Below are 26,672 nucleotides of genomic sequence, written 5' to 3'. Positions count from 1 at the left end.
TCGCGCCATTAAATAAATCATCATCAACATCAATTACGGCTGCCTTGCCGTAATCCCCCATAGTGGTCACGTGCATCTACACCTGGCCGTAAGACTGGAATCTCTGAGCGAGGACCATGAACCATACAGACGCGACACCCCTTCCGGAACCTGCTCCGGAAACGATACCCGAGATCGTGCTGCTGCCTAAGCAGGATTCCGCTGCCATCCTCGCCAGTGGTGGAGTTCCACCCAAGAAGGAGCATCAAGGCGTCGGTCAGGCGCTCCAGGTGAGACCGAGCGCCGGAAGGGAGATGGTGCAGTTGGAATGGCGATTTTCAAGGCACCTTTACCGCGTCCTTCTGCACAGTGCGGAAGCACATAGGCCTTTGTTGCAAGCGCTCCTCCAAAGAGTAGTCGCGTCCTACTTTTATTTCTTTACTTAACCGTAAAGCAAACATTTCTTTTCAAAGCCTCTCGGCCTTTTGTCATTGCGGCTAGTTGCTGCGGTCTTACAGAATAGCTCGCACGCAGAACTGCACATACATCCTTACTACACTTACAGGTGCCCTGGTTGCTTAAAGATAACTCAGTGATAAAGCAAATGACACCTAAATATCCCCACTGCAATAAATACACATCATCATGAGCACAATTTCTTTAATGAAGGAAACCTTTCTTTGCCTATTTTGCTACGATCTGGCACTAGGCGCTGTTATGATTGGGGGTTCAATCCCATCGCTCGTGATCCGCTGTCAAGATTGGAGTCCGGCATGAATTATAAGGTAGCTGGCCCATGCCGTCGTCCAACTTATCCACGCTGAAGACGTTGATGAAGGGAAGGACTGCTTCGCATCGAGAACGAGGAATATGGGTTTATTTACAGTATTTATATCAGTCTAACATGACTGTTTGAGAAAGTACATCAGTCTAACATGACTGCTTGAGAGAGAGTGTCCTGAGCAGCCGCACAACAGCGGTTTTTAAACACTCGGTCCTCTCCCGATACAACGTGACGCGAACGTTCGTGTAGTCATTTTAAACAGGCCGCCTCTCTCTGGGACGGGTTACACACACACGCACACACGCATACACACAGGTGCGATGGTCCAGAGCCGACGTCAGAGGGGCTTCGTAGAACTCGGAGCCGTTCCGGGTAGCACGTCGTCTTGCGTCTTGGTCGGTGCGTGGGAAGAAGCCTGCGTCGGCGTTTCCGCGTCAACTCCCTCACCCGTAGCAGATCAGGTCGGCGTTGTGCTGTTGCGCACAAAGCCTGCTTCGTTTAACTCGTTTGGGTGAAATTCGTTTGGGTGAAATTGTGTCAGTGTCTTATAATACAAAGAAAAGCGCTGTCCGAGGTCTTCGACAGTGAAATGGTCTCGTAAGGAGCCACCTCTGTTCGGTATTTCTCTTCCACGCCAGCCTTATGTGATCGTGGCTCCACAAAGGGTCGACTTGGAATGTTGTTCATCCATATTTTGCATGCAGTGTTGGCACCGTCTAATTCACGCCGTACATTTCCCAACTCATAACAGCAGCTTGATTGCGTTGCTTGAAATTGTCACTCATGGCGCAGACAGCATGAAACGAGTTCGCAACCATTACTACAACGACATCATCACATGGTATCAACTAGAAACACAAACCCTGGCGACAGAAATATGAACGCTGTTGCTGCTTTAGGTTATCTGTAGACGTGTTCAAACTGGGTTCTCGTCATAGCATATTTGACATGATTTTGTTTTTCAACTCATCGTAAAGTCAAGAGGAGGCAGTGACTAACGGACCATAGTTTGACAGAGGGCACTGGCGGTTAGGCAGCTTTGTTTCCGCATAAATCATACCACATCTCGTTTAGCAGTCATTATTACAAATCTAAATAAAAATGCGGTTTTAACAAATTGCATTTACAGCATATACGCAGCATGCAAGGATCACTTCCGCATGCCAAGAAAATTTCGCTGAAATCGCAGTATTGTCGGTGAGTGCTCTCTACTGACGCTTTCCCGTTGTGCGCAGAGCTCCGCTCTCCAGACGACCCCGGTGGCCGGCGACCTGCCGCCGCGCCGCTTCCTCTCACTGACGGGAGCCGCGGCGGCCATACTGGCGTTCGCCTTCCTGGTCGTGGTGGTGTACGCCTTCACGCGACCATCGCCGCTGCACCAGAATGCCGACTGCGACACGGACGACTGCATGCAGCACGCATTCCTGCTGTCGGCCACGCTGAACCGCAGCCTCGACCCATGCGAGGACTTCGGCGCGTTCGTCTGCAGCGCCTGGCTCGCTAGCTTGGCGCACTCACGGAGCCTCCAGGAGGACCTCTGGTACAGGTCCGTGCGCCAACTCCATTTATCGTGACGCAAAGCAGCTATGCATGTTGACTAATTGAACTTAGCGCCTCGAAACTATATCCGGCAATGATAATCGAACCCGCGACTTCGTGTTCAGCAGCAGGCCACGGCTAATCATGTGTGTGTGTATGTGTGTGCGTGTGTGCGCGCGTGGCGTGTAGCCATGCACAAATGGAACGCTAACAAGAAATTGCAAACTAGAAGATCATTCGTAAGTATAATAACCGAGAGCGTGGACTCGCAGCGCTAGTTGTATACTGTCGCCGAAGATAGCATAGACCTCACATTATTGTTTTCTATCTTTATTTTATTTCCAAAACTCCACTCCTGTACTATAGTCCTACCAAAGAGCAGACAGTATAAATTAATTAATTAATTAATTAATTAATTAATTAATTAATTAATTAATTAATTAATTAATTAATTAATTAATTAATTAATTAATTAATTAATTAATTAATTAATTAATTTTAGCATACGAGTCGAAGTGATGACCACCCGCAGAGGTGACTTAACGGCTATGGTGTCGTGCTGCTAAGCACGAGGTCGCGGGATCGATTCCCGGCCGTGGCGGCCGCGTTTCGACGGGGGCGAGATGCAAAAACGGCCGTGTCCCGTGCACTGGGTGCACTCAAAGAACGCCAGGTGGTCAAAATTTTCCCGGAGTCCCCCACCATGGCGTGCCTCATGGTCAAATCATGGCTTTGGGACGTCAAACCCCAAAATTCAATTCAATTCGAAGTGATGTCAATACTGGACATGCTGGCGGAAGCAGAAACGAAAGACCGCGTTCTGATTAGCCCTAGCTTGTTCGTATTTCAATTGTTCACAAAAGTACGTGCGCAAGCACATCAAGGCGTGGGCATGTGCGTCTTATCTAATCACGCATTTTCTCAAATTTCTTGGCACACCACGCGCGCTCAGCTGCAAAGTGTACAAGCCTCGCTTGTTCTCAAAAAGTCAATGTTCCTAGCCTTTGAACTGCCTTTTGAGTACAGACCCACTGTTCGTGTTCATATGTGATGACGCTCTTAGTGGACGTCTCCTATGAAATACCTGTCGTCTCATTGTGCTTTTTTCTGCTTATTTAAATCTCAGTACTCGATGGGCTCTGCATTTCACCCTTACATAAGTGCAAATGGGTAACAACAAATCTGCGTGGTTGTGCGCAGCAGCAAAACGGCACAGCCGTTGGTGCACATTGTATGATCGTCTAATGTTCCAATAGCACCGCCCTAACGATGTTAGATACGGGACCATTTCCTGAGCCTACTTCGACTTCACCAGACCACATCGAATCGCACCACAGCTAATTAAGGAGCGCAGAAGCACGGATACCACATTCCTGAGGCACGCACGTGCAAACAAGTTGGCGGCCCCCACTTCATGTGCCGCAGGCGGAGCTATACACTGCTTGACTCTTCCCGAAAGTGAAGCGAGAGCCTGCCGCTGTTCCAGGTAACGTGAGTCCCGAAGCAAAACGGCTGTAATGCACCGCGAAGGTCTGGCAGCGTCACCCCCACCTGGCTATTGTGACGGCGCATTGCAAATCAGCAAGGCACGACCGCAGGGAGAAGTAAGCCCTCGGACAATTGGGGTCCCAGCGGGGACTTTCTTCGCCGGGTATGACACCATCGCACCGCGGGCGCCTACCATTGGCCAAAAATGACGACACTTGAGCGGGCTCGCCTACTGGCTGAAAATGGCGTCATCTGAGCGGGCTCGCCCATTGGCCGAACGTGACGTGTCTTCGAGACACCAAAGGGCTTAAAAGACGCAGACCGGGAGCAGCAGAAGAGCATTCCTAGAGCATTCCTTGATTCTTCTCTTTCGAGCTTCTTGCCGTGGGCCGCAGCGTCCGAGTTGCTGCCGGCCCGTAATGACTTTAAGACTGTTAATTGACTCTCACTGTAAATATTGTAAATAAACCTCCCAAGTTTTCATCCCGACGTCCTCCTCAACTCTTACAACGACCACGACCTTCATCTGCATGTGCAGGTGGACGAAGCAAACGGCGCTGGAGCTGGAGAAGCTGCGGCTCTACCCGGATGCACGGCCGATCGTCAAGGCAGCCGGTCTGCTGCAGCGATGTCTCGACATGGATGCGGATGCAAGCCACAAGAACACGCTATTCTTGCGCCACTTCTTCAGCCAGAGGAATCTGAGCGCCGTACCTGGTGAAGAGCCCAACGAAGGGGTGCACGCCCTGGACGTGCTCCTGGACCTGGCCATCAACTGGCGCATGCCCTTGTGGTTCTCCGTAGCTGTACTCAAAGCAGGCGGAAACGGCTCACTGGGCGTGCTTCTAGACTACGGCCGATACGACGCCTACTGGGTCAATCGAGAACCGATCCAGGTCGACGACAACAGCGAAGACGCCACCATGGACAACTTTATACTAAAGGTCAGCGCCTCAACCGAACTCATGTACACTATAGGGCAAAGGGCGCACACACGGCGACAGAAAAGGCGGCTACATGACGCTGCTTCAACCACTGCCTCCGTGCCCGGTTATGATGCGCAGCCTGGTGCACTCGAAGAAAGAGAGCGTCCCACCCCCCCCCCCCCCCCCACCTCTCCCTTGTATGCTCCAGCTTGTCGCTGAAATAAAAGTTTTGAGGCCTGAGTTCGAGCGATAGGCTCGAGTACACAGGGAGGCCATCTTCCTTCGAGCGCATCAAGCTGCGCATCAAAACCGGGCACAGGGGCAGTGGTTGGAGTATCACCATGTACCTGTATTTTTTAATGCCCTGTGCGCGCCCAAGTAATGGAACTGTAGGGCGGCTTTGTCACTTTGTTGTATTCAACGCACTTGATGCCGCACCAACTAACCGACAGTCCATTCTTTTGACCCCACCCAACCATCGGTCTGCTTATCGCAACACGTTATATTTTGCATGTAATCTTGCGTTATATGTTCTTTTGGGACCCCTGTGGTAAAGGCAAAACTTACCATGGGAGTATAGCGTCAATGCCAGACTTGCACCTTGTAATCTACAGCACACTGTCCTATGAAAGATTAGTAACAGCTTCCCTTAAGGCGCGTTCACTGGGCCCCATCTGAAACTATATAACTGTGTACTTTCTACGCGCTCAATGACGCATAGTGTCCTCGTAAAAAAAAGTAAAGAAAAATGTAAAAGAAAGGTCCTGCTTGAGCGGGTGTTCGCGAGGCGACGCTTACCTAGAGTCCGTATTCTCATAACTTTCTTGGCATAATTAGCACCACCTGTCTGTCGACCTCATTGGCGCAGCGGTATAGTCCGTTTACGCTGACCGCTATCATGACTCGGGACCGTTTTCCGTGGCTTAACTCAGGCAAGTAACACAAATAAATTATTCTGGCCCCTGAGAATGGTACTGTAAGTAATACAGTATGAGAATGGTGCTGTAAAAAACTGGCTGTGGCTTAGCTAAGGTTAAGCCCAGGATGCGAAGCATACTAGCCTTTATTTTAACGCGACAGCGTTAAGGAGCTCGTGTCGCAGAAAAGCCGGTGTCGTCGGCGTCGGCTCAGGCGTGCGGCGCTTGCTCAGGCGCACATTTCGTTGTCGCGCCGAACGCTGCGTTGCTCGACGCTCACCGCGTCCGATGCGGGGCGCGTAGTCGCTGCGCCGTAGCAGAGCCACCTAGAAACAGTCTCTGTAGCACGCCGCAACCTTCGCTTTTCATTCCAACGAGCAGCTCTGTCTCCAGGAGGCATCTCACCTCGTGAGTGTCTAGCAGAGGCAAGCGCAGCTGCTTATATACCGCCGCGACGGCGCGAGCGACGGCGCGAGTTGGAGCCCCGTTTCTCCTCTGTCTTGACGTCACGGTGTCACGTGGTCAGCCTTGAAGGCGACGCCGCGAGCGACGGCGCGAGTTGGAGCCCCGTTTCTCCTCTGTCGTGACGTCACGGTGTCACGTGGTATTGAAGGCGACACCGCCGCGTCTGAGGAGCTGGGTGGAGCTATAGTAATATGCTTCGCATAAAAATACGCTATACAATATGGCTGTAAATATTCAGGAACACACCTGGTCAGGCACCAATATAACACAGTACGAGAGTCGCGCTTCATTCCAGCCCTGCACGTCACGGCATCTCCATTTTGGAGGGTTACCATAGGGTTACGTTCGCGCTTTTAAAGCGAAGCTTTCTTTGCCTCTTTCTTCGACTATCCGCTGCTGCTGCTGCTGTGGTCCTGCGTACCGCCAACGCCGGCCACATTGGGAAATGGTTAAGACGTGGCCATGGTCAAAACAACATAAAATGCATGTGCGGTCGGTGTTTTGTTTAATGACATTTGTTTCTGAGCTGTCATTCTCAAAATTCCGAAGAATAACTTTGTAAAGAATGTAAGACAAGATATGTGCCACGTGGGAGGCCTGAGCGAGAATGATTATTCGCCAAGCTACGCCCGCGGCGTTGACAACGGATTTTCTGTGACACGGGGTCGTTAATGATATCGCATTAGTACATGACAGGAGTGTGGCACAAAGGAAAGACGACACGAGAAGCTCGTGTCAACATTTACGCCGCGTAGCATGTGCACAATGCCCTCTTGACGCCGTATAACTATAGGCGTGACCCCACACAAATGCAGTGCAGGCGCTGCCGCGCTTGTCCCCGCGCTCACCCGCAACAGCAACGACAGTAGTGGGAGGAGACAGAGAGAATGTTAACGAGAGAATAAAGAGAGAGAGAGAGTGAGTGAGAGAGAGGATGCAGTTTTGTCAGCTAGAAAGCTACAACCCAGAATGGCGCCGAAGCGTGCACTTTGTATCGAGAAGACGAAGGCTCGCATAAAGCGTCCAGCGGAGCAGGCAAGGTAACATTTCACATCACGTCACGACTGTCATATGCCGTCAATATATCACCGCCATATAACGTCAATGAACGCAATCCGCAAACAAAGCTTCGCTTACATCGATTCCCACATGCAGTGCGTGGGATTTGCGTATTTATTGTTGTACGCGTCAACGGGTATTGCCGTGCACTGAGCGTAGTCGTCTACCCATTTCTCTCGTCACTGTTGCAGACTCTCCGGGACTTGTCGGACATCCGGCTGCAGTTTAAGCCGAAGGCGATCCAGATCATGAACATAACCAGGCTGACGCCGAGCTGGAGCAGCGACCTTTGGTTAAAGTTCCTCAATAAACACCTGGCGCCAGCCTTTACGGTGGTAATGCAAGACCACATACTGCTCACTGACAGCAACCTGCTCGAAATAATCGGCGGGATAAGCGTGCAATATGACAACGCCGCAGTGCTGCAACATATTGCTCGAGTTTTGAACAAAATCTTCTCGAACCTGGTCAGCAACAGCACGCCGCACTTCCACGATCCAGACGAGGCCTACCCCACGTTGCCGGAGAGCTCTACACTTGTTTGCCATCTCCAAGTAGAAGACTTGTTCAAACCTGTCCTCGCCGTGAACTACGTTGTCGCGAAGAAGCTCGTCGTTCACCGTGCAACGGTGGACGCAATTTTGCAGAACGTTATCCAGACTGCCATAGACATGTTAACAGAGACTAAGTGGATAGGAGAAGAGAACAAGAAAAGGATGCTGCAACAGATGAAGGCATTAACAATTAATGTGCTTCCCGACCAACAGTTCATGATTGACAAGACGCTCTCAGACCTCTATCGTAACTTTCCGGGTTCTCGAGGCATTTACGCTCGCGACATGATCGAGTCACTAACCGTGATTCGCCGACACCTAGGCACAGACTTATACACCGACCTCACGTCAACTCCGCACGGTGGTCGCGACCCGTACCTGTTGTACAACGTGTTCAACAACTCCTTCACGGTCGCAGTTGGCGCGCTGTCGGCGCCGCTCTTTTACCCGGAAGGAACGACAGCCATGAACTACGGTGGACTCGGCGCAGCGTTCGCTAGCGTTCTGCTCAGAGCCATCGACGGCGGTCACGCCGTTGTCGGCCCAAACGGGTGGACACTGAATAAGGCGGAATCGATGTACGTAACGGCCCCCTGCGTGGACATGAGCTTTGAGGGCTTTTATCCCAGTCTTCCATCTTTAGAGGTAACGCACAGATCTTACCTCGACGCTCTCAAGAAGACGGGCCGATCCGCGGACGAGAAGCTGGCATCGCTCGGCGAGTTTACCGCGGAGCAAGTGTTCTTTCTAACCTTCTGCCATCGCACGTGCAGGCAGTTCGACGGCGTGAAGACCTCGAGCGAGTGCAACGTTGCCGTGCGAAATTTCGCGCCCTTTCTCAAAGCCTTCAGCTGTCGGCGTGGCTCGAACATGAACCCTAATGCCAAGTGCGCTTTTTTCACGTGATGCCGAAGTCGAGCCATTCGCTCTATTTATTTATTTATTTATTTACTTAATGACTATTGGAAGACACTTGCGAAATATATCTGTGTTCAACTTGTAAGAGAAGCGCGGAAGCAGAAATGAAATGCACTATTTTACGGATTAAAAGTTGTCTCCAAAATTTTCTCAACTTACGTTCGTATATTTGTCTGCGATGAGCCGTAAGCGAAGTGGCGATTTCGAAGCGTACAGCTTCGCACTCACATTGAACGTAGTCCTGCAGCTGCTGGAACTCCGCCGGAGAGAGCTTCTCCCACTTGACGGCCATGGCGTCCTGCCGGGCCGAGCTGCCGCGCTGGTCATCTGCATCCGGGGTCGCACGGCTCGGGACGCTCGCCGCTTCCAGGCGCGCCCCGGAGCACCATGCTCTGCGGACAGAACCACGCAACGTTGTGAGCATAACAGGGCAGCCTCTCGCACGTGCAGGGCCCGCAAAAACCTTCACAATTTCGATCACGCGGGGTTCTTTAACGTGCACCCAATGCACGGTATATTGAATTCGACCCCCATCGGAATACGGCCGTCACGGCCGCGTTCGAGCCCGCGACCTCGTGCTCAGCAGCGCAGCACCATGTAGCCACTGGGCCAACGCGGCGAAGTATTCGCTCGTTTGCTCCGCTCGTATAATTTTGTAAGCTAGGAAGCTATTGAAAGCCGATTTTATGCGTTAGTGGTGAGAAATTGGCCGCGTCAACACTGAGGGTTTTGACAGCCACGCGCTCGCTGGCCTTCATTAAGTATTCAATGGAAATGCCAGCGAAGGAAACGCCGATATAAGCCAAATACACTATACTGCGCCATTCAGATAATTTTGCACAATAGACTGTGACTCATGACTGGTTGTTTTGACGCTAGAACAAAAAATAGCCGCGACGCAAAATCTTCCGTACAACGGCATCGGAGCGTACGAAATGACTATTCCTAGACAATAAAGAAGAAACGCAAGCAGGCTGCAGCGGTGAACAACAAAAACAACATTAAGAAATGATGCACCATTTAGGGTATAATACATAGCTTCAGTGAACCTTCCCGTGTCATGGATTGAAACCTACAGGAAAAGAAACAGATATATATATATATACATGGTTGTGAAATCTATCATTGACGATTTCTCGCGCTTTGGTCAGACGTGCTCACAATTTTTCCTTTCATAATCGCCATGCGTGCCTGTCATAATCAAATGACTGCCTTCTCATCCAAGAATTCCACGTCACTTTCATCGGAGCACAGAATGCGCACAGAAAGAGAAAAAGCAGAAGTCGGCAGAGATTTGCTATGCTGCACTTCGACAGGAGAAAATGGGAACGAAAGAGTTATACCCCATGTCATTCTTAAAACACTGAGTATAGTCCCGTGCGGTGCTACATTTGTAGCCTCGCCCATGTTGTCACGAGTGCACATAATACTTGCAACACATCTTGTGCGGGAGCATATATGTAAGATGAAGTCCTCCGAGAATGAGCGGGCGTTTGCCAGGGAAGTCGCTGAAGTCTATACGCTCCTGAGTGCATATGCTGTGCAGGGGCAAAATATGAGTGCTGGCGTCTCTAGTAGACGGCACCGGTCACAAGCTGGACGGCTCTCATGGCCGACGAGACGCGAAACCTGACCCAGGGTATGCAAGTCGTGTCCTGTGTGCCAAACGTGCATCACCAGTTCACTTCAAATAGCACAAGCAGAATAGACAGGAGAACTATAACATTGCAAACATGCACATTGCCTCGAATATAAACAATATTCTTCCCCGCCATGGCACACTTAACGGCATGGCACGGGCGCTCGTACTACTGAACTCTGTGCGAAACGGAAGCGCCAGATGCATTTCCCTTCAAGCAGAGGCTTGTCACGGGCCAAGCGAAAATGGACTTGCGTGTTATTGGCAAGAAGAGCGAAATGTGAAACGCCGTTGTAGGAGGCCGCGGTTGTGCCGCCACACGCGCTGTTCTCCACCCTGGCTTAGAGTTACTGTATATGCTACCGGATCATGATCCGGATCATGAGACGGAAATAATCAGAAGAATAAGAATGGGCTGGGGTGCGTTTGGCAGGCATTCCCAAATCATGAACAGCAGGTTGCCATTATCCCTCAAGAGAAAAGTATATAATAGCTGTGTCTTACCAGTATTCACCTACGGGGCAGAAACCTGGAGGCTTACGAAAAGGGTTCTACTCAAATTGAGGACGACACAACGAGCTATGGAGAGAAGAATGATAGGTGTAACGTTAAGGGATAAGAAAAGAGCAGATTGGGTGAGGAAACAAACGCGAGTTAATGACATCTTAGTTGAAATCAAGAAAAAGAAATGGGCAGGACATGTAATGAGGAGGGAAGATAACCGATGGTCATTAAGGATTACGGACTGGATTCCAAGGGAAGGAAAGCGTAGCAGGGGGCGGCAGAAAGTTAGGTGGGCGGATGAGATTAAGAAGTTTGCAGGCACGGCATGGCCACAATTAGTGCATGACCGGGGTTGTTGGAGAAGCATGGGAGAGGCCTTTGCCCTGCAGTGGGCGCAACCAGGCTGATGATGATGATGATGATGATGATGATGATGATATGCTACCAAAGGTAGCATAGTTGCGCGTCTGTTTTATCACGCCGCTAGCGCCTCTATTGGCAGAACGTCATCACGTGGTAGTCAAGCAACCGTGCATTGCGGAGAAGCAGATGCTCGGGCCAATTTTTGTATTTCCCGACGCTGCGGCTGCAGCGAACTGGATTGACACAAGTGATCGCCAGTCAAATTCAAAGCGAATCCGGCCGACCTTGGCGTTCGCTGTTCGCGTGCGAGTTAGCTGCGGAGAGCTAACTATATAGCTTTGTCAGTGTAGCTATGTCAATCATGTGAGAGAAAAACTTTCACTACGCTCCCAGAGAAGGTTACTTTTGGAATCCCTGCAATTAACACATAATGAAGTGATACTTGCTGGTGTGGCTGATATCCAGTGTGGCTGATATCCAGTGTGGCTGATATCCAGTGCCTGCTAGTAGGTGGATACGTTTCTACAGCAAGTCTAATGGGGTACCAGTGTCGAAATACTAATGGTTGGTCATTGATGTTTTAGACTGCCTACACGTTGAGAACTTTGGCACATAAGCAGGTATCTCTAATGCAAAACCGAGTACCCATTATCCAGTGTTCAGTGCAGCGCCGGATTATGGGCCCAGTGCCGCGCGCTGGATGCTGGGCAGGCGCGGCGTACTCGGAGGCACTGGGTACTGGTGCGAAAAATAACTCTAGCGCGTGAAATACGCTGTGCCTGGACACCGTATATATTTTGTTGGTATACAAAACGCAATAGAGAGCGATTTGGTGCAATAAAAAAGAAGAAAAAGAAAAGCTTCGACCAGGATTTGAATGCGAACCTACAGATCCCAAGCCCGGTACTTTACCACTGCGCCACGCCAGGAGGAGAACATAAGTGAACAATATGCCATGTCATGGATCGAGAAGCAGTTTTAGCTTCAGAGATGTCTCGGTCAGTCATGGTAGATGCGCTATCGCCCTGCATATAAAACTCACGCATGTACCACAAAGAAATAGGGCAAAGCGTCTCAGGACCTTGCTATTAAAGTTCTCTGTCTGTCTGTCTGTCTGTCTGTCTGTCTGTCTGTCTGTCCATCTGTCCGTCTGTCCGTCTGTCTGTCTGTCTGTCTGTCTGTCTGTCTGTCTGTCCGTATTCAGTAGCATGCTCGGAAATGCCACAACATCGATTTTCACTTGCGATTGGCATTTTAACTTTGAAAAAAGTCCTAAATGAACCGGCGACCCGGGGCGCTGTATGAGCTGTTACTACTGATTTGGATAGCTGTTTCTTGTTCTTCACGCGAAGGATATGCAACGTTTTCTTAGTTCAGTGATGCCTTTCAGTCGACACGTCTGTCTAGTCATATATCTTCGTCAGAGAAGCGCAGGCTAGTGCCGGGAGCCTTCCGCGACAGCACATATATACCTGTGTTTATGACGCGTCACATCGGCGCTCATCGCTACTTGTGCTGGCACTTTTAATATGAAAAAATGGTTTATTTGAGAACACCGATGCGAAAGCTGAAAAAAGAGTGATTTATCCGTGTTAGACTTCTTGATTCCTGAGCCTAGGCGCGCCGAGAGCGTGCAGACGGACTCGGCGGATACACTAGGCCTAAGCTTCGGTGGGGACCAATCTCGGCGCCTTTTTCTTGACGATCTTATGCAGTCAGCTGTTTCGATGCGCTTTGTTTGCGATTAGGCGGACAAGCAGTCCAAAAGCGATGCAAAACCACCAACGGTCGATCGACGATATGGTAGGCATGCCGCCTGCAAAAACGGAGTGCGGCTTCGTCGCATAGATTTGGTTGCTTCCCAGGCAAGATGGCGGACCTACGCGCAACTCTGCTACCTGTGGTAGCATATACAGTAACTCTACCCCGGCCCGCACTGTGACAGCGCTGGCCAGATCGCTTAACGTTCTACCTGTAGCTGATCTTCGTCGTCAGTGGCGCGACCACAAGCTGCAGCGCCGCTACGCAAAAAAAAAAAAAACTTCGTTTACAATGCGCAGTTTGAAAACCAAGATTTGAAATTTTAAGCATTCCCGGACGGTCAAAATAATGCTGCCCCAAATCAGTATAGGCAAGCTAAAGATGGATGTACGATTTTGTTTCCCAGCTTGTAAAGACACGCGATGGTGCTATACAGTAACGGACGTTTATATTCTGCAAGTACAATCCATAATGACGAGTTCGCTTCTCTTACAACGGGCCACAGTGAAACAAGCGTGAAAACACAGGGCGCCAACTGCGACAACTGGTGGCTGCACAGTGGAGCACGGGGCAAGTCGCCGCGGCAACGCGCCTTTGTTCGCAAACTTCAACGAGGTCGATAGGCGCGTAAACGCGAACGCCGTCGGACTAGAATTCTTCCTTTTGCTCGGGCAATTTTTGTGACAAAGACGTACGCCACACCATGCTCGGTTCAGTTCCCCGGTCCTGCTGCTTCGTGGCTCTGCACCAGTGCGTACCACACTTGGACGCCTATTCTGGGAAGCCATGCATATTTAAGTGCGCGCCGCCGTCTACCAACGGGTCTCCTTTGTGATGCAAGTTCGTCGCAGCACTTGTGAACCTTTGCTGCCGCTTACTTTTGTTATTTCTTTCGGGGTGCAGCGAGGGGGGGGGGGCGGCATGGGCAGAGTTCAGGCTGCGAAGGTCCACTTAGGCTGATGCTATGGGCAATGGCTCTCATTTTTATTTTATCCTTCCCTATAGCTATCTATATTCTTCGCAGTGTCGCTTCGTCGCCGTGACAAATAGGCGATGAGGACAAGAAAGATAAAAAAAAATAGACGCAGGGACCTTTAGCACGAAGGAGCAATAAAAGGAGGCATAACCGAAACGTGAAAGGATTATTCACGCTCGCAGCGCAATGAGAGAGGCAAGTTGCGAAAGCGCGAGCCGGTGCGTAGCAGCGGAAAAGGAACAGAATGGAATAAGGTAGAATGGATCAAAATAGAACGAATCAGTATACAATGGACTAGAACGAAACGGAACGCGTAGAAGTCACGTCCGTACAATGTCGATATATGAATTTCCACAGCACCAAGTAACAAAAAAAAAACTAATTGCTGTAGCCAGAGCTCTTTATACGCGCCGGCGCCTGAAATAATGGCGCTAATCCATGACATCGTCAATCCGAAGTAATAGTAGCCTTGCGAAGCTAAAGCCTCACCAAGTAAATTTCTGAGCACTTCCAAATGCTCGAACGTCGTTAAGTTCGGCGTGTTGCTACGGGTGGTGAAGTATAATAAGGTTATGTTGGGAGCAGAACTGTTCCTCTTCGAAGCCCACATGGCTATCATGGACGCATGATATCTTTTTTTTTTTAAGGGAAAGCCTAGCATGGTTAACAAAGCCAGTTGGGCTAATTGGTGCATTTTCGAAGGCTAAGATAAACGAAATAAAATACGTCGGACGTGAAGAAACAGAAAGACAAGTCTGACCGCTAACTTCACCTGACGTTTAGTCATCACAAAGCACACGCTTCATACACGGTAGACTTCACCAATGCGCAACCTTCGTCGCATGTATTTTAAGGAATGTGTCTCGGCGGCAAAGGCTGCTTGCCAAGAAGCGTAGTAATTAGAGAGCAAGAAAATCTCTCCAGTAAGCGCTGCTGTTGCGCACATCAACACTTCGATGCGACGGGCTCGCAGTGGCGGTAGCAGTGGCAGTGGTCAAAGACTCGATTCGCTTTTACTTAGTTCGGAAAATGACAGAAACATGTCAAATATCGGAATTTCAAGGCAACGTTCACAAAATCAGTTGAGGAGGTTCGGCCTCTAGCTCTGCATGCCGAGTACTTGTCGCGAAAGCATTGGTCAAGTGGTTTGCACAGCCACAGTAAAAATTATGCGATAGGGAGACGCTGAGTAAGTTGGTTCGTTGACTGCGTACCAGCAACTGTAAATCACATTTTTATGCTGCGTGCAGTGACTAACGACACATAGTTACTCACTGTTCGTGTATGATACGTACATTGCAGAAAGTACGAATTTCAATGTCTCAGTACTCCGCACGGTGGCGAAACAGGCCCATTGAACAAGATGCCTGATATTTTTTTTTTTAAGTGCTCATGCAGACAAGCGAAATCTACAGCGCCTGAAAGCAGACACTTCCTCACTGAACTCTCTTGACTGCAACCAACGCGGCGGCGAGACATACACAGCGGTGCCTTTGGCGGTATACGGCTGCAATGCGTCAGCTGTTCGCAGCAGGTTCCAATCCCGGCTGCTGAAGTTCAGCGCCCACTAAACCGATTGTTTTCTTTCTTTCGCTTTTATTCTATTAAATATAGAGAAGCTGTTCAGGCCACTTCCCCAACCGTTTTCATGCCGCACCGTTTTCTTCGTCAAAGTAAAAGAACAGCCAACAATGCAACCTGCATTCAAGTCCCCAATTTTCGCTTCGAAACGTAATAATCAGTGATTGTGAAGTAAATGTTGCCTCAAGTACGTGTGCCTCACTTGAACTGAGAACTTCCTCGCGCGCACTCTGTTTTAAAGTCAGTAGTGATCTGTCATTCTCACTTCTCCCGTCGCGTCTTACTGGCTCAGCGTTGGAGGTCAGCAGCGGCGGTGAACGCTGACGGCGTGGTCCAGCAACGCAGCCTGACGAAGAGGCGGCGTGACCGGGAAGTAGGAGAGGACGCACGCGAGGCGTTTCTTATATATATAAGCACTACAGAAAAACCAGCAAACAAACACTTAAATACGTTCTACGTAGGGTGTGACAACTTGTTTTTCGAAATTGTATTTGATGCATCAGTTGCTCTGAATGACATACACCTGCAAATGTTTTTTTTTCTTTTAATATGCAAATTCGTGGCAACATTTGTAGAAACCTCAGGTGCTAAATGAAAACAGTGTTTCCAATAGCCGTTAGAAATGTGAGCTTCCTCTTGAGTGCGACTAATTTCCTTCAAATCGGTTCAGTATTCATCTGATGCAAGAATGTCGGCGCTTTACAAGTATTTGAATTGGCACGTTCCAGTCAGCCTACAGCTAGAGCTTCATCTTAAGTTGAGCAGTTGTTCTAATATTATGTTGCATACCTCTCGATGCGGCCATGGAGATCTCTACAAAGCCACATGAAGAAAAATTTGTGACATCGCAAGGGAGAAGGCAATTGTTAATGGATAAGCGAAAACGTTCATTGGCCATTTTTCCTGTACGCACTCACTGTGTCTGTTTATTTGAACTTTTTTCGCCTCTCTCACTCATTAGCTTCTGAAACTAAGGGCACATGATATTAAAGGAAGCTTGCGAGGATTACTCGACTCTAAATGGATGAAACGTTGGAAGCTCCGCCACTCTCATGTATTAAACACTATGTGCTGGAGTTTGGAATGCCTCGTTCGTTCGGCACGCTTTCAGTGGAAACACTTTATTAATGGATCTCAAAGTATGGAAGATGTTGCAATTTTATAAGCTCTTCACCGCGAGCCTGAACAACGCTTGTGTAAGGGAATCGGGGCAGGCACGCACTACTCGCAGCTTCTTTCGTGCGAGCTTGCGCAAAAGCACATCAGCATTTTTTGCGAGAGGATAACACAGAGCGATCAGCCTTCCAGTAACTTTCGGACAGAATTTCAGTAAATTAATGCCTGCTAATGACTTCCCTCGTGCTCTTATAGCGTCGATACAAACAGCAAGGACAGGCAAACAAAATGGTTGTTAGCCGGGCTTGTTGGTATGACGACATTATACGGCGTACAGATAAAAAATTGGACAAAAGGTTAAGGGAACGCACGACGCAGGCGCTGACTTCCAACTTGTGCTGCTATGCAAGGGTGAGTCTGTCGAACGTACTGGCGCTCTGTGCTTTCTCAACTTGAAAGCTCAGAAAGCCTGTTTACAGAACCATAGACAAGCGGCTGAACGTAAACAGACGCAAGGTATGAATAATGAGAGCACCAAAGCGATACTCTCATGGTTGGCACGCATTACAGTGTCGAGAGCTTGACATGACTTCATCAATTTGTGAAACAAAGCATAGCTTAAAATAATTAATGTTTTCTTAATTCAGTGCGAGAAGATAAATGTGGTAAACATACGAAGGGCCATTTTTTTGCAATGTCCAGGTAAACTATTCTTTTTGTCAATTCCGTGCGACAAGTAAGTGTAGGTTATGTGAAGGACCATTTCCTTTACAGTATTACAGTGAAAATGATCTTTTTCTTTCTTTCTTTCTCCTTTTTTCATGACACTTTCAAGCAAGTGTTTATTTATACTCACTGAACTATACCGCTGGTAGCATGCTGACATATCGCACGTATGCGCACTCACGCAAGCAGAAGCGCGATCGCACGCGCACGTGCTACGAGCGGACAAGAATCGCCGCCATGCAACTTTAGATCTGGGAGCTCATGCACGTGCAGGAAGAGCAGAAAAGCAGGAGAAGGTTCGCGGGATTGGCTGCCTATTCGTACGGGCACTTAAGGACGATAGCGCAGGGGCGAAGTAGATTCAGGCAAGTGCAGAGAGACGGCGGCGGGAAAATACCACTATATAGTGAGATCGCTTTCGACTGCAGCCACGTACAGAAAGGGTTTCGCAGTGACAGCTACGAGGCTGCCAAAAGCAGTGTACGCTTTAACCGCGCATATACATATGCGAACGAACACGCACATGCCACGCAGACACAGACACACAAGCGTGTAAACGGACAAAGCAGGCCTCCTTTTATTCTCTTTCTTTTTTTGACACCGCTTGCCTCGCAAGAAGGGAATGCCGACTTTCGGCACGGCACGAGGTCGGCCGAGTCGCGTTGTTTCCGCGCGCCCGATTAGGCGCCCAGAAAGCGCGCTCTGCTACGTCGGAGCAGCAGTGCCGCGTGTACTGCACTGCGTGTGAATGAGTCGCAAATGAAGACGAATCGAAGCCGCCGGCGCCGCAAACGGTGAGCTAGCTCGCTTGGCCGCCAAGGCCGGAGTTGCGGAAGGAAGCAACCGGGAGCGGAAATTTGCCCCAGGAACCAGATTGCGAAGTGTGGCTCAGAAGGACGATAGTCCAGGCGACGCCGTTGTTAACAGAGAGATATCCGAGTCGGGGGCGAGGGCGCCCAAGCATGGAGTAGCTACGTAATGGGCGTGCTCCCGCGGAAGCGAAGGGCACTTGGCGCGCCGGGTGCGAGCAGTGTATTGGTACATACGAGTTAGGAGGCCCAGGATTACAGCCGAGCGAAGATGTTTGTCCGCCGCGGTTACAGCCCGCCGATCCCGGCTCGTGCCGCGGCAGCTGGCCGGCTTTCCGAGCCCATTCGGGCGGCGGCGATTGCAGGCGCCGCATTTACAGGACTACCGCCTGCTGCGAGCTTAACGAAGTACGCGCACTGTCTCAACAAAACTGTGCAGCACCATGAATGCCAGTGCGGGGGTCAGCTAGTTAATTCGCAGAATTCGCAGATAAAACGTGTACGAACTTTGCGACTGGCCGGGCACAAGTGTTGGGCCGTCCACAATGGGCAAAAACAGGAAAGCACCAGGCTAATACCTCTTACGCGCAAACAGCTTTGCAAATTTAGCCACTTTAATTGAATTATGGGGCACTATGTGCCGAAACCACGATATGATTACGAGGCACGCCACAGTGGGGGACTCCAGATTGATTTTGACCAGCGTACACCTTAAGTACACGAACATTTTCGCATTTCGCCCCCATCGAATCCGCGACCTCGTGCTTAGCAGTGCAGTGCCATAGCCGCGAAACTCACCGGTGATTTTCGCACACATAGTCACCCATCTCATGATGGCAGCTGCCAAAGCGCTAGACAGTTTTAAGAGGAAGCTTTAGCTCGGGTGCTCCTATCTAAATACAGGTAAAAAGAGAATGAGTTTCCTCGGCAACCACTGCACCAAACCTGACGGGATTTGTTGCATTTAAAAGAAAAAACTTAAGATATAGTGACTGTTGGTTGCGAATTTTCGATCTGGGTCATCAACATTTTACTAAAATTGGCAACAATGACAAATTTTCAGAAAACGAAACTACCAAGTTTACAACTCCGTTAATTTAACAATGAAAAGTTATGTTCAAATTATGTGAATTCCACCTAATAGCACATCTAAAGTGGACAAAATTGATATGTTACACATAAATCTCAAATATTTAGCAATGTGTAAACACAGCTTTTGCAGAACCCTTGTACACAACGTAACAAATTCACGTAATATATAAATTTACATACCGAATTTGTCCGCTTTGAATGATCTAGTGTATGCCGTTAACACAACCGCAATATCTTTTGTTGATGCAGAGCTATAAATTTGTAAACTCCCTCCTTCTATATTTTTCGACCTTTTGAATTTTTATAATTATTTCAATAAAATTCAGGCCCTAAATCAAAATTCCGCTTCCAACAGTCACTATAATTTTACTTTCTCTCTAAAATGCGAGAACTTTCATTGAAATCAGTGCAGGGGTTACTTTAGAAAAGTGTTCTTGCGTTTTACATGTATTTGAATGGGCCACGTCAGAGTTCAGCCCGGGCTAAAACTTCCTCTTAATGGCGACACAGTTTATGCGTGGTCGTGCTTCGACGCCTCCGATTTGCTGCGTCCTTCTCGTTCACGCCCTTAAGGCTGCAGGCGGCTTGCCAATGGACTGGAAAAAAGGCCACAGGTACGCACACTGTAAACAAGATATAACTTGGTCTTGGCTTGTAGCGCGAAATGAACACGGATACAGAAAGGAGCAGACAGGACGTGTTCTGTGTCCATGTTCACTTCGCGCTACAAGCAAAGACCATGTTACCGTACCAACTCGCCCAACTGTCTATCCTTCTGCAAACTATAACTCCAGCACAGCTTGGTTCTGAACGCACTGAATGCAATTAGTATGCTGGCCAATCCGAAGAAATTCTCGGGGGATTTGTCACGGTGCACCACTGCTTCGTTGCCTGCGTTACATTATTTCATTCTCCGACTACTCGACCTTCCACTTGTACGTGCTCTGTATTCGTAGGCTCGATCAAGTAGGGCCCACAGAATGACGAAAACGTGGGCATACTGAAATTGAAGTACACGACAGTATATCTTCCCCACAACATATAGGCAGCCACTAACTAGTATAACGGCCTTATATATACAGGAAATGCACCCGACGAATGTGCTGAATGATTTATATTTTTTGGCGAAGTCTTTTACCGCAGCGCCCACTGTGTGTAAAGGCAGCTAGTGCGTGTCATCCCCAAGGTGGATCGACTTGGCTGCTCGTATTTTTTATCGTGATTTTATGAATATAAGGTTAGACCATGACGATGGTGACGACGCACAGTTGTGTGTGCGTACAGCGGATTTTGGCGGTTGCCGTTCGCAGAAATCCCGCTGTGACATCACGTGCTAGCTTTAAGTACCAAGAAAAATATGCTGTGCTTAACGGTATATATATTGACAGCGATCATGGCCACCCGCACGACTTATTCCGCCTGAGCTAGATCATTTATTGAAATTATAGGGTATTGCGTGCCAAAACCACTTTCTGATTATGAGGCACGCCGTGGTGGTGAACTCCCGAGATTTGGACCACCTGGGGTTCTATAACGTTCACCTAAATCTAAGTACACGGGTGTTTTCCCATTTCGTCCCCATAGAAATGTGGCCGCCATGGCCTGGATTCAATCCCGCGACCTCGCGCCGGAACATTTATTAAAGCGAAGCTTTCGGTGTCTCACTGATTCACCCGTAAGCGCCGAAAACGCACTGCAAGAAAGCCAACTTACACATCTACGTAGAACACTGCCGTTTACATTCGCAGTACCACGCCAGCGTCGACTGACCGGCCGGTCAGTGCCTGATAACGGCGCGAAGCGACGATCTCAGCAAGAGTAGCGCATGCGCACAAAGTTCACTGAAAGAGCAAGGCAAGTCGCATCTGCTATGCATGACACCACCCCTGTCGCGATTAACTGAGCTTCCCTGCCTATCGGAGACAGCAAGTGCGCGTGAACACGGGCTCGTCTTAGGACCTGGGAAAAAAAATCAAAGCCCCCTTTCTTAAAGAAAGATGGCCGAACGCCACGCTACCCAGATGAACTGTATATATATGCATTGCATTGCGCACGTCATGCAATGCATTCCTGGCCGTCACCATGGGTGGGCCGCGGCTCCAGCGCACGGCAGAAGAAGAGGCTGCCGCACGCGAACGTAAGCGCGAGCGCGATCGTGCCCGTAAGGCCGATCCCCTGTGTCGGCAACGGCATGCAGAAGCCATGTGGGAGACGCTTGTGCAGTGGAGATGCCTACTGGTCATGTGATCGTCAGCGTGTACATCAGACCAAAGACGTCTCGTTGTGACGCGGAAACATTCCTGGCAGAAGCGATGAAGACCTTAAAGCCACATGGTACGAAGATCCTTGCGTGTGGTGACTTTAACATAGATGTGGCGAAAGAGCTCAACACATGGATCGAGAGTTTTATGCTAGATTGCTACTCGTTGAAACTGAAGACGTTACAGTGACCCACGACGCAACACCGTTCCTGCATTGAGCTCACGTTTGCAAGCGGCTGTGTCACGTTACGATGGCAGAGCCTCTGACCAACTACCACAGCGATCACAAGGCAATACTTTGCAAGTGTAGAGTCGTCCGTGAAAGTGTGTGTGCGTGTAATCAACGGCTACATGATCTAAAATTAACGGCTACGCAAATTTACAAATGTGTCTTCATTCAACTTCAACGTTCAAAAGATACAATCCTAAACAAGCAATCAAATTACATATGCATAGTATCGGGACGCTCAGCATTCCTTGGGTTCGTTGCGTGGTCATTGGCTTTGGACTTTGACTTTGTTTCAGTTTGCATTGGGTGAAAGCTGCGCATTCAACCATCTTTCTTAAGAAAGGGGCTTTGATTTTTCTTAATAATTTAGTACGATTCTGTACGGCACTACAGCAATGTCCTTGCAAAGACAGCAAAGCACAATTTGCACTTACATTTACCATCATGATCTAGTCTGGCTAACACTGTTGTCAAAAGAAAAAGCTGTTTCGTGCTTTATTAAACTATAGCCTGGCGGTCATGTGCAGCTATTAAAATAGTTAGCAAGTTAAATAGCAAGTTAACATGACAAACATTGTTCTTCATAACATGATCGATGCCCGTGAACCGCGCTGGTGCAGAGGATGGCTTTGGCCATGACCTGCTGAACTCCAGACCTGCACAGATGTTATTTGCCCAGCACGCCTGGTCTAGCTCAACTGTTTTGCCACTAAGGACAGAACGTACGGACAGAGTGGCGCTAGTTAAAACCTGTTCGCTGTGTTCAGCTTCTGCAGTGTGTTCCAATGCCCGTGCTGCCATTTCGGCAGGCACAAAGAACTCGTATTAGTGGTGAATGAATAAATAAAGAAATATAAAAGGAAAATGAAATTTGTTAATGTTTTGTGTTTGGAGAGTGATATAAGAGGAGGAGGAGGAGGTGCAAGAAAGGTAAGTAACGAGCGCAGGTGGCAGCTGCAACGCTAGATGGCATAACCTTCCCTTTCATAGCCTCCGTAAGAGACTGAAAAAGAAATTTGGAAGGATTCATAGGATAAAATAGTTTCTTTGAGTTGATTACAGATAGCCTAATGTCAGAAACGACATAAGAATTTACTGCTGTGTGCCTTAATGAAAAGCAGAGGATCTGCAGGGTAAAGGTTTTCACAAGTAATTCCTGCGCCCGATGTACGTATGCAAGAAACTGCTCGAGTCTGTTTCAAGGAAACGTGAGCATAGATATTCTTTTTGAATATTGCTTGATGTCTAGGTGAGTTGAAAGCTTGCAAAAGGGATCCCAGTGCTTTAAAACGTGCTGCACTGCAGGCCTTGTGTCACGGAACTATTTCCAAACTGCAAAGCTAGCTTTTCTGCGTCGTACGGCGGCAGCATAACGGTGGCGAGAACGATACGTAGGCAGTGAATTCGAAGTTGTATGCGTAATTCTCTTTTTGAACTCGCGAAAAACTCACGGGCAACATTTAAGAGTCAAAATGAGTGGTTATCGTTCTATCGTCGAACTTTAGGGTGGTTTCCAGTTTCTAAAAAGTGCAGAAGCGAACTGTACAATGTAAACATTAAAACTGTTATGAACTTTACGAACTCTATAAACAATGTGACTTAATGTGCAAGAGCTGTGCGATTTGTTACTGCGTGAAACAGGCAATGTGGGCGGCTATTTGACGCTATTTTAGAGAGCAGCGGACTAGACGCACCGACATTTTTCAGGTTTCGGCAATCAGCTCTTGGAGCCAAGTGACCCATCAAAGCCTTGTGACATCACTGTCACTTGTTCGCAAAAATCATCAACCATCCGAGCAGTTCGTTACAACCAGCAGCAGCCATCGATCTAACTGCAACGCCGCCCCAGTCAACCGCAGAGTAGCAGACGAACAGGTCATAAAAGCGGCACCAACTGCCACCGGTGAACGAGGGTGGGCGGAGGCGACTCCCGTAGAAGTCGGAGTTGCAGTAGGTCGTGGTTTTGACATTGCAAGCGCAAGAAAGTCCAAAAGCCACGCATGCGCGTTAATGCGTAGCTCTGCTCCTGCCCCCCCCCCCCCCCCCTTTCTTTCTTTTTTTTTCTGATATGTTTCATCTTCCTATTCACTTTCTGCGTGCTTACCTCACTGGCGATCGACAGCCAGTTCTGCGACAAGAGGCGCGAGGCGGCAAGATGATTAGTCGAGCACGCATGCAAATGAGCAGATCCATCATCTACATAGAAAAGTGTCCTGTTTACTGCATGACATCGGTTTTGACGACCGTGACGTCGTGAGCACAAGCCAGGATCGCTTATAACGCATATGTGGGTTCTGCTGAGTCCAGCGCCGACACTTATATATTCAGATGGCTTGGGGACTCGTCAGAGCCAGATACTACGAGTCACCATAATCGCGTGGCTCGACATCGCCTATGCGGGGGACGACGCGCCTACATACACGGCACCATTGCGAAAATGCCGCATATATACGTCGGCGGACAGCCCGACTCTCTCTTGTTTCGATTTCGACAAGACTGCGGAGTATGGCGATGTGAACTACTTTTCATGCCCATGCAAAAGCGATCCAATCAGTCAGGGCCACTCGCGATCCCACTCTAAGTCCAAGCGCGCGAAGATTATACCGAACGACTCCTTACAAGTGTCTCAGCTAAAGGTCATGCTTGACTTTAAAAACCTGGGTGTTCAATCATCGCAAAAATAACTGATAATAATTCTATTTACTAGCTGAGTGCATCTTGAAGAGCCCCAAGTTCTGCTGCTGTCGACGTGGTATTACAAGAGTACAGTCTTGGTTAACCTCCCTATCTTTACATCTTCATTTCTCTCTCTCTCTCTTTATTAACTTTGATGCCCATCACTGCCTACTGCGCCTGTGCAGTGAGATTGCAGCATGCACCGAATAATGCCACTAGGTTATTTAATTAATTAATTAGTGTGTTTTTACAAACCTCCCACTATGGTGTCGGTCATTTCCTATGCTCAGATCCGGGTTGCTAAAAACAACCAGCCAATCGACCTTCTGCAATTAGCGTCACAATTGATGTAACGCTATTACGAAGGCTGAATGCGCCATTTTTGTACCGTACTTTGTTGGTTGAAGTCGTCACGTAGAGTGAGCTCCCAACGTCAGCTGCGGCTTTGTGATAATCGAATCTGGCATTGTCGTTTGCAAACGGTTTAGCGTTTTGATTGATAATGATGAGTTTCTGACTGCGGGGATGCCTTGTTCTTCGCTGTTCTTCAAGGCCCGACTGGCACTCCAATCCAAACCGTGCCTAGTTCTGTCTGCTTCAACTAAGTCCTAATGCCCTTCGACGGCTAGCTTTGTTTTAGGCTGTAAGACGGACAATAGAATTCTAAGACACGTTCGTGCAATTTCGCACCAGATGAGCCAACCTTTGTATCGAGTCCAGCTACAAGAACGAGAGAGGATCGGAACTCTCGGCGAGCTCAAACGAAGCTGCAGCCTCGCTTGAGTCACTTTAGGAGCAGCCAAGCAATAGCACAGTGACAAAAAACATTTCGCAAGATGCAGCTTTGCGAGTGCTTCATAATGGAAATTAAAGAATTGAGCGAAAGCCATGCTCCTCAGGCAGCAGCAGAGTGATTGGTCGAGTACCGTTTCAAACGGATCATCCGAGCAGCGGAGGAGAGCGTGGTCCCTTCTCGGCGTGATCCGCACAGCTGGTCATCTGGGCGGAACAATAAAGCCGGCATGGTAAAGCTGCAGCAAGAAAGGGCTCCGCTACACTTGGCAAGCGCAGCCTCGCCGTCATGCACCGACGTGGCCGTAGCAAAGATCAAGAATGAGCAAATCTCGTGCTGACTTAACGCGCGTGAGAAATTGCGCAAGCTGCGCAACAGTACACGCCGTATATTGAATCCGCAGCGCCGTTGCCGCGTCACTGCAGAACCGCGCACGTTTTTACTCAACTGTAATATATATATATATATATATATATATATATATATATATATATATATATATATATATATATATATATAACATGTTTAGAGGAACTATTGGCTAAAAAATTGGTACAGCGTTCCCCTTCTCCATCAACTTTTAATTGTTTTAACAACCGTGTTTGAGTCTTCACATTCGTGGCATGAAACACACGTTCTTTGTCCAAATTACTACACCAGATGTCACGAAAAAATTAGACAGCCTTAGTTTTAGCCGAATACAAGTAACCCTATATCGTCGCAGTTTTACTTCGTCTGATGGTCAAGTGGCATCGTCGTGCTCGTATTGCGATCGTTGCAGGAGACGTAGTTTCTATTTTCGTCTTCGTGTCCGGGATAATACAACCATTCTATTCCAATAATATTCATTTTCGCGCTTCATGAGTGGCCGAGCGGAGCTCCGCTTACATTGTTACTGAGATCGGCTGGTTACGAATGGCGGATGATAGGGGAATGGAATCGAGCGAAAGAAATTCCTACATTATACCAGCCCTTGTCTGTCACATTTCTTAATAAGTTATGACAAGTCATGTAGTATCACTAACTGGCCGAAATGTCAACCTTGATATGTGTAGCACTGTGTAGCCTTTGGTGAAACCATGGCGCATCAGGCATTGCCACAGTGCACTCGTGAAGCTGTTCTCCCTTACCCCATCATTCCTCCACATTCAGTCCAAGAAGAGTACACGCGCCCTTGACCAAAGTTCGTTTGTTGCCTGGGTCATCAGCGCCCCGGCAGAGCCGTTCAACGTCCCCCTCACATTCCCTCTTCTCTCAACGCCTCTATTTCCTCCTATTCAGATGCCTTCGGTCACTCCATGCGCGGAGGTGTCAACAGCAACCAGAAACAAACAACCAGATAGAAGACACCTTCATGGACTCCGGCATCGACATCGCTGCGTCAAAACAAACGAGCGAGCACTGACGCAACGTGCAGCGCGCGCAGCTTGTGGAAATTAACACAAACAAAAGCCGTGCCCCTGAACCTTTGGATAGATTCAATTGTTTACAATTTCGCTGAAATTAGCATATAAGAA

The 26,672-nt window shown here is 48.7% G+C and overlaps 2 protein-coding genes across 7 annotated transcripts in view; one reads left to right on the top strand and one right to left on the bottom strand.

Moving 5' to 3' along the window:
- The window catches only part of Dgk (diacyl glycerol kinase 1), a 555,078-nt gene that overhangs the window by 158,161 nt on the left and 370,245 nt on the right, over positions 1 to 26,672 (bottom strand). For 4 of the 5 annotated variants that reach the window (XM_065442108.2, XM_065442112.2, XM_065442110.2 and 1 more), the window contains exons 5-6: positions 25,289 to 25,361; positions 8,858 to 9,021 (exon numbers count right to left, since the gene is read on the bottom strand). In XM_065442108.2, the coding sequence (XP_065298180.1) occupies positions 8,858 to 9,021; positions 25,289 to 25,305 (181 nt within the window). In that variant the 5' untranslated portion in view covers positions 25,306 to 25,361. The remainder of the gene's footprint in view (positions 1 to 8,857; positions 9,022 to 25,288; positions 25,362 to 26,672) is intronic. The other variant, XM_065442113.2, reaches the window with a different exon arrangement.
- On the top strand, positions 43 to 26,672 carry LOC135910095 (neprilysin-like). Of its 2 annotated transcripts, none has more exons than XM_065442118.2 (4): positions 43 to 269; positions 1,999 to 2,309; positions 4,329 to 4,734; positions 26,437 to 26,672. In XM_065442118.2, the coding sequence occupies exons 1-4, from the start codon at positions 117 to 119 to the stop codon at positions 26,593 to 26,595; spliced, it is 1,029 nt and encodes a 342-aa protein (XP_065298190.2). In that variant the 5' UTR covers positions 43 to 116; the 3' UTR covers positions 26,596 to 26,672. The 2 variants fall into 2 exon arrangements, with proteins under 2 accessions (XP_065298190.2, XP_065298189.2); XM_065442117.2 differs by lacking the exon at positions 26,437 to 26,672 and adding an exon at positions 7,349 to 8,783.

This window comes from Dermacentor albipictus, chromosome 4, assembly GCF_038994185.2.
Source record: "Dermacentor albipictus isolate Rhodes 1998 colony chromosome 4, USDA_Dalb.pri_finalv2, whole genome shotgun sequence".
NCBI classification, from domain to species: Eukaryota; Metazoa; Arthropoda; class Arachnida; order Ixodida; family Ixodidae; genus Dermacentor; species Dermacentor albipictus.
The sequence above is the reverse complement of the archived record's forward strand: the minus strand, read 5'-3'. Positions and strand labels throughout refer to the sequence as shown.

Coding starts and splice junctions, on each gene's coding strand:
- LOC135910095 (XM_065442117.2), top strand. CDS start 117: ATGAACCATACAGACGCGACACCCCTTCCGGAACCTGCTCCGGAAACG. Junction 270..1,998: donor GCGTCGGTCAGGCGCTCCAG/GTGAGACCGAGC, acceptor CGTTGTGCGCAG/AGCTCCGCTCTCCAGACGAC. Junction 4,735..7,348: donor TGGACAACTTTATACTAAAG/GTCAGCGCCTCA, acceptor TCACTGTTGCAG/ACTCTCCGGGACTTGTCGGA.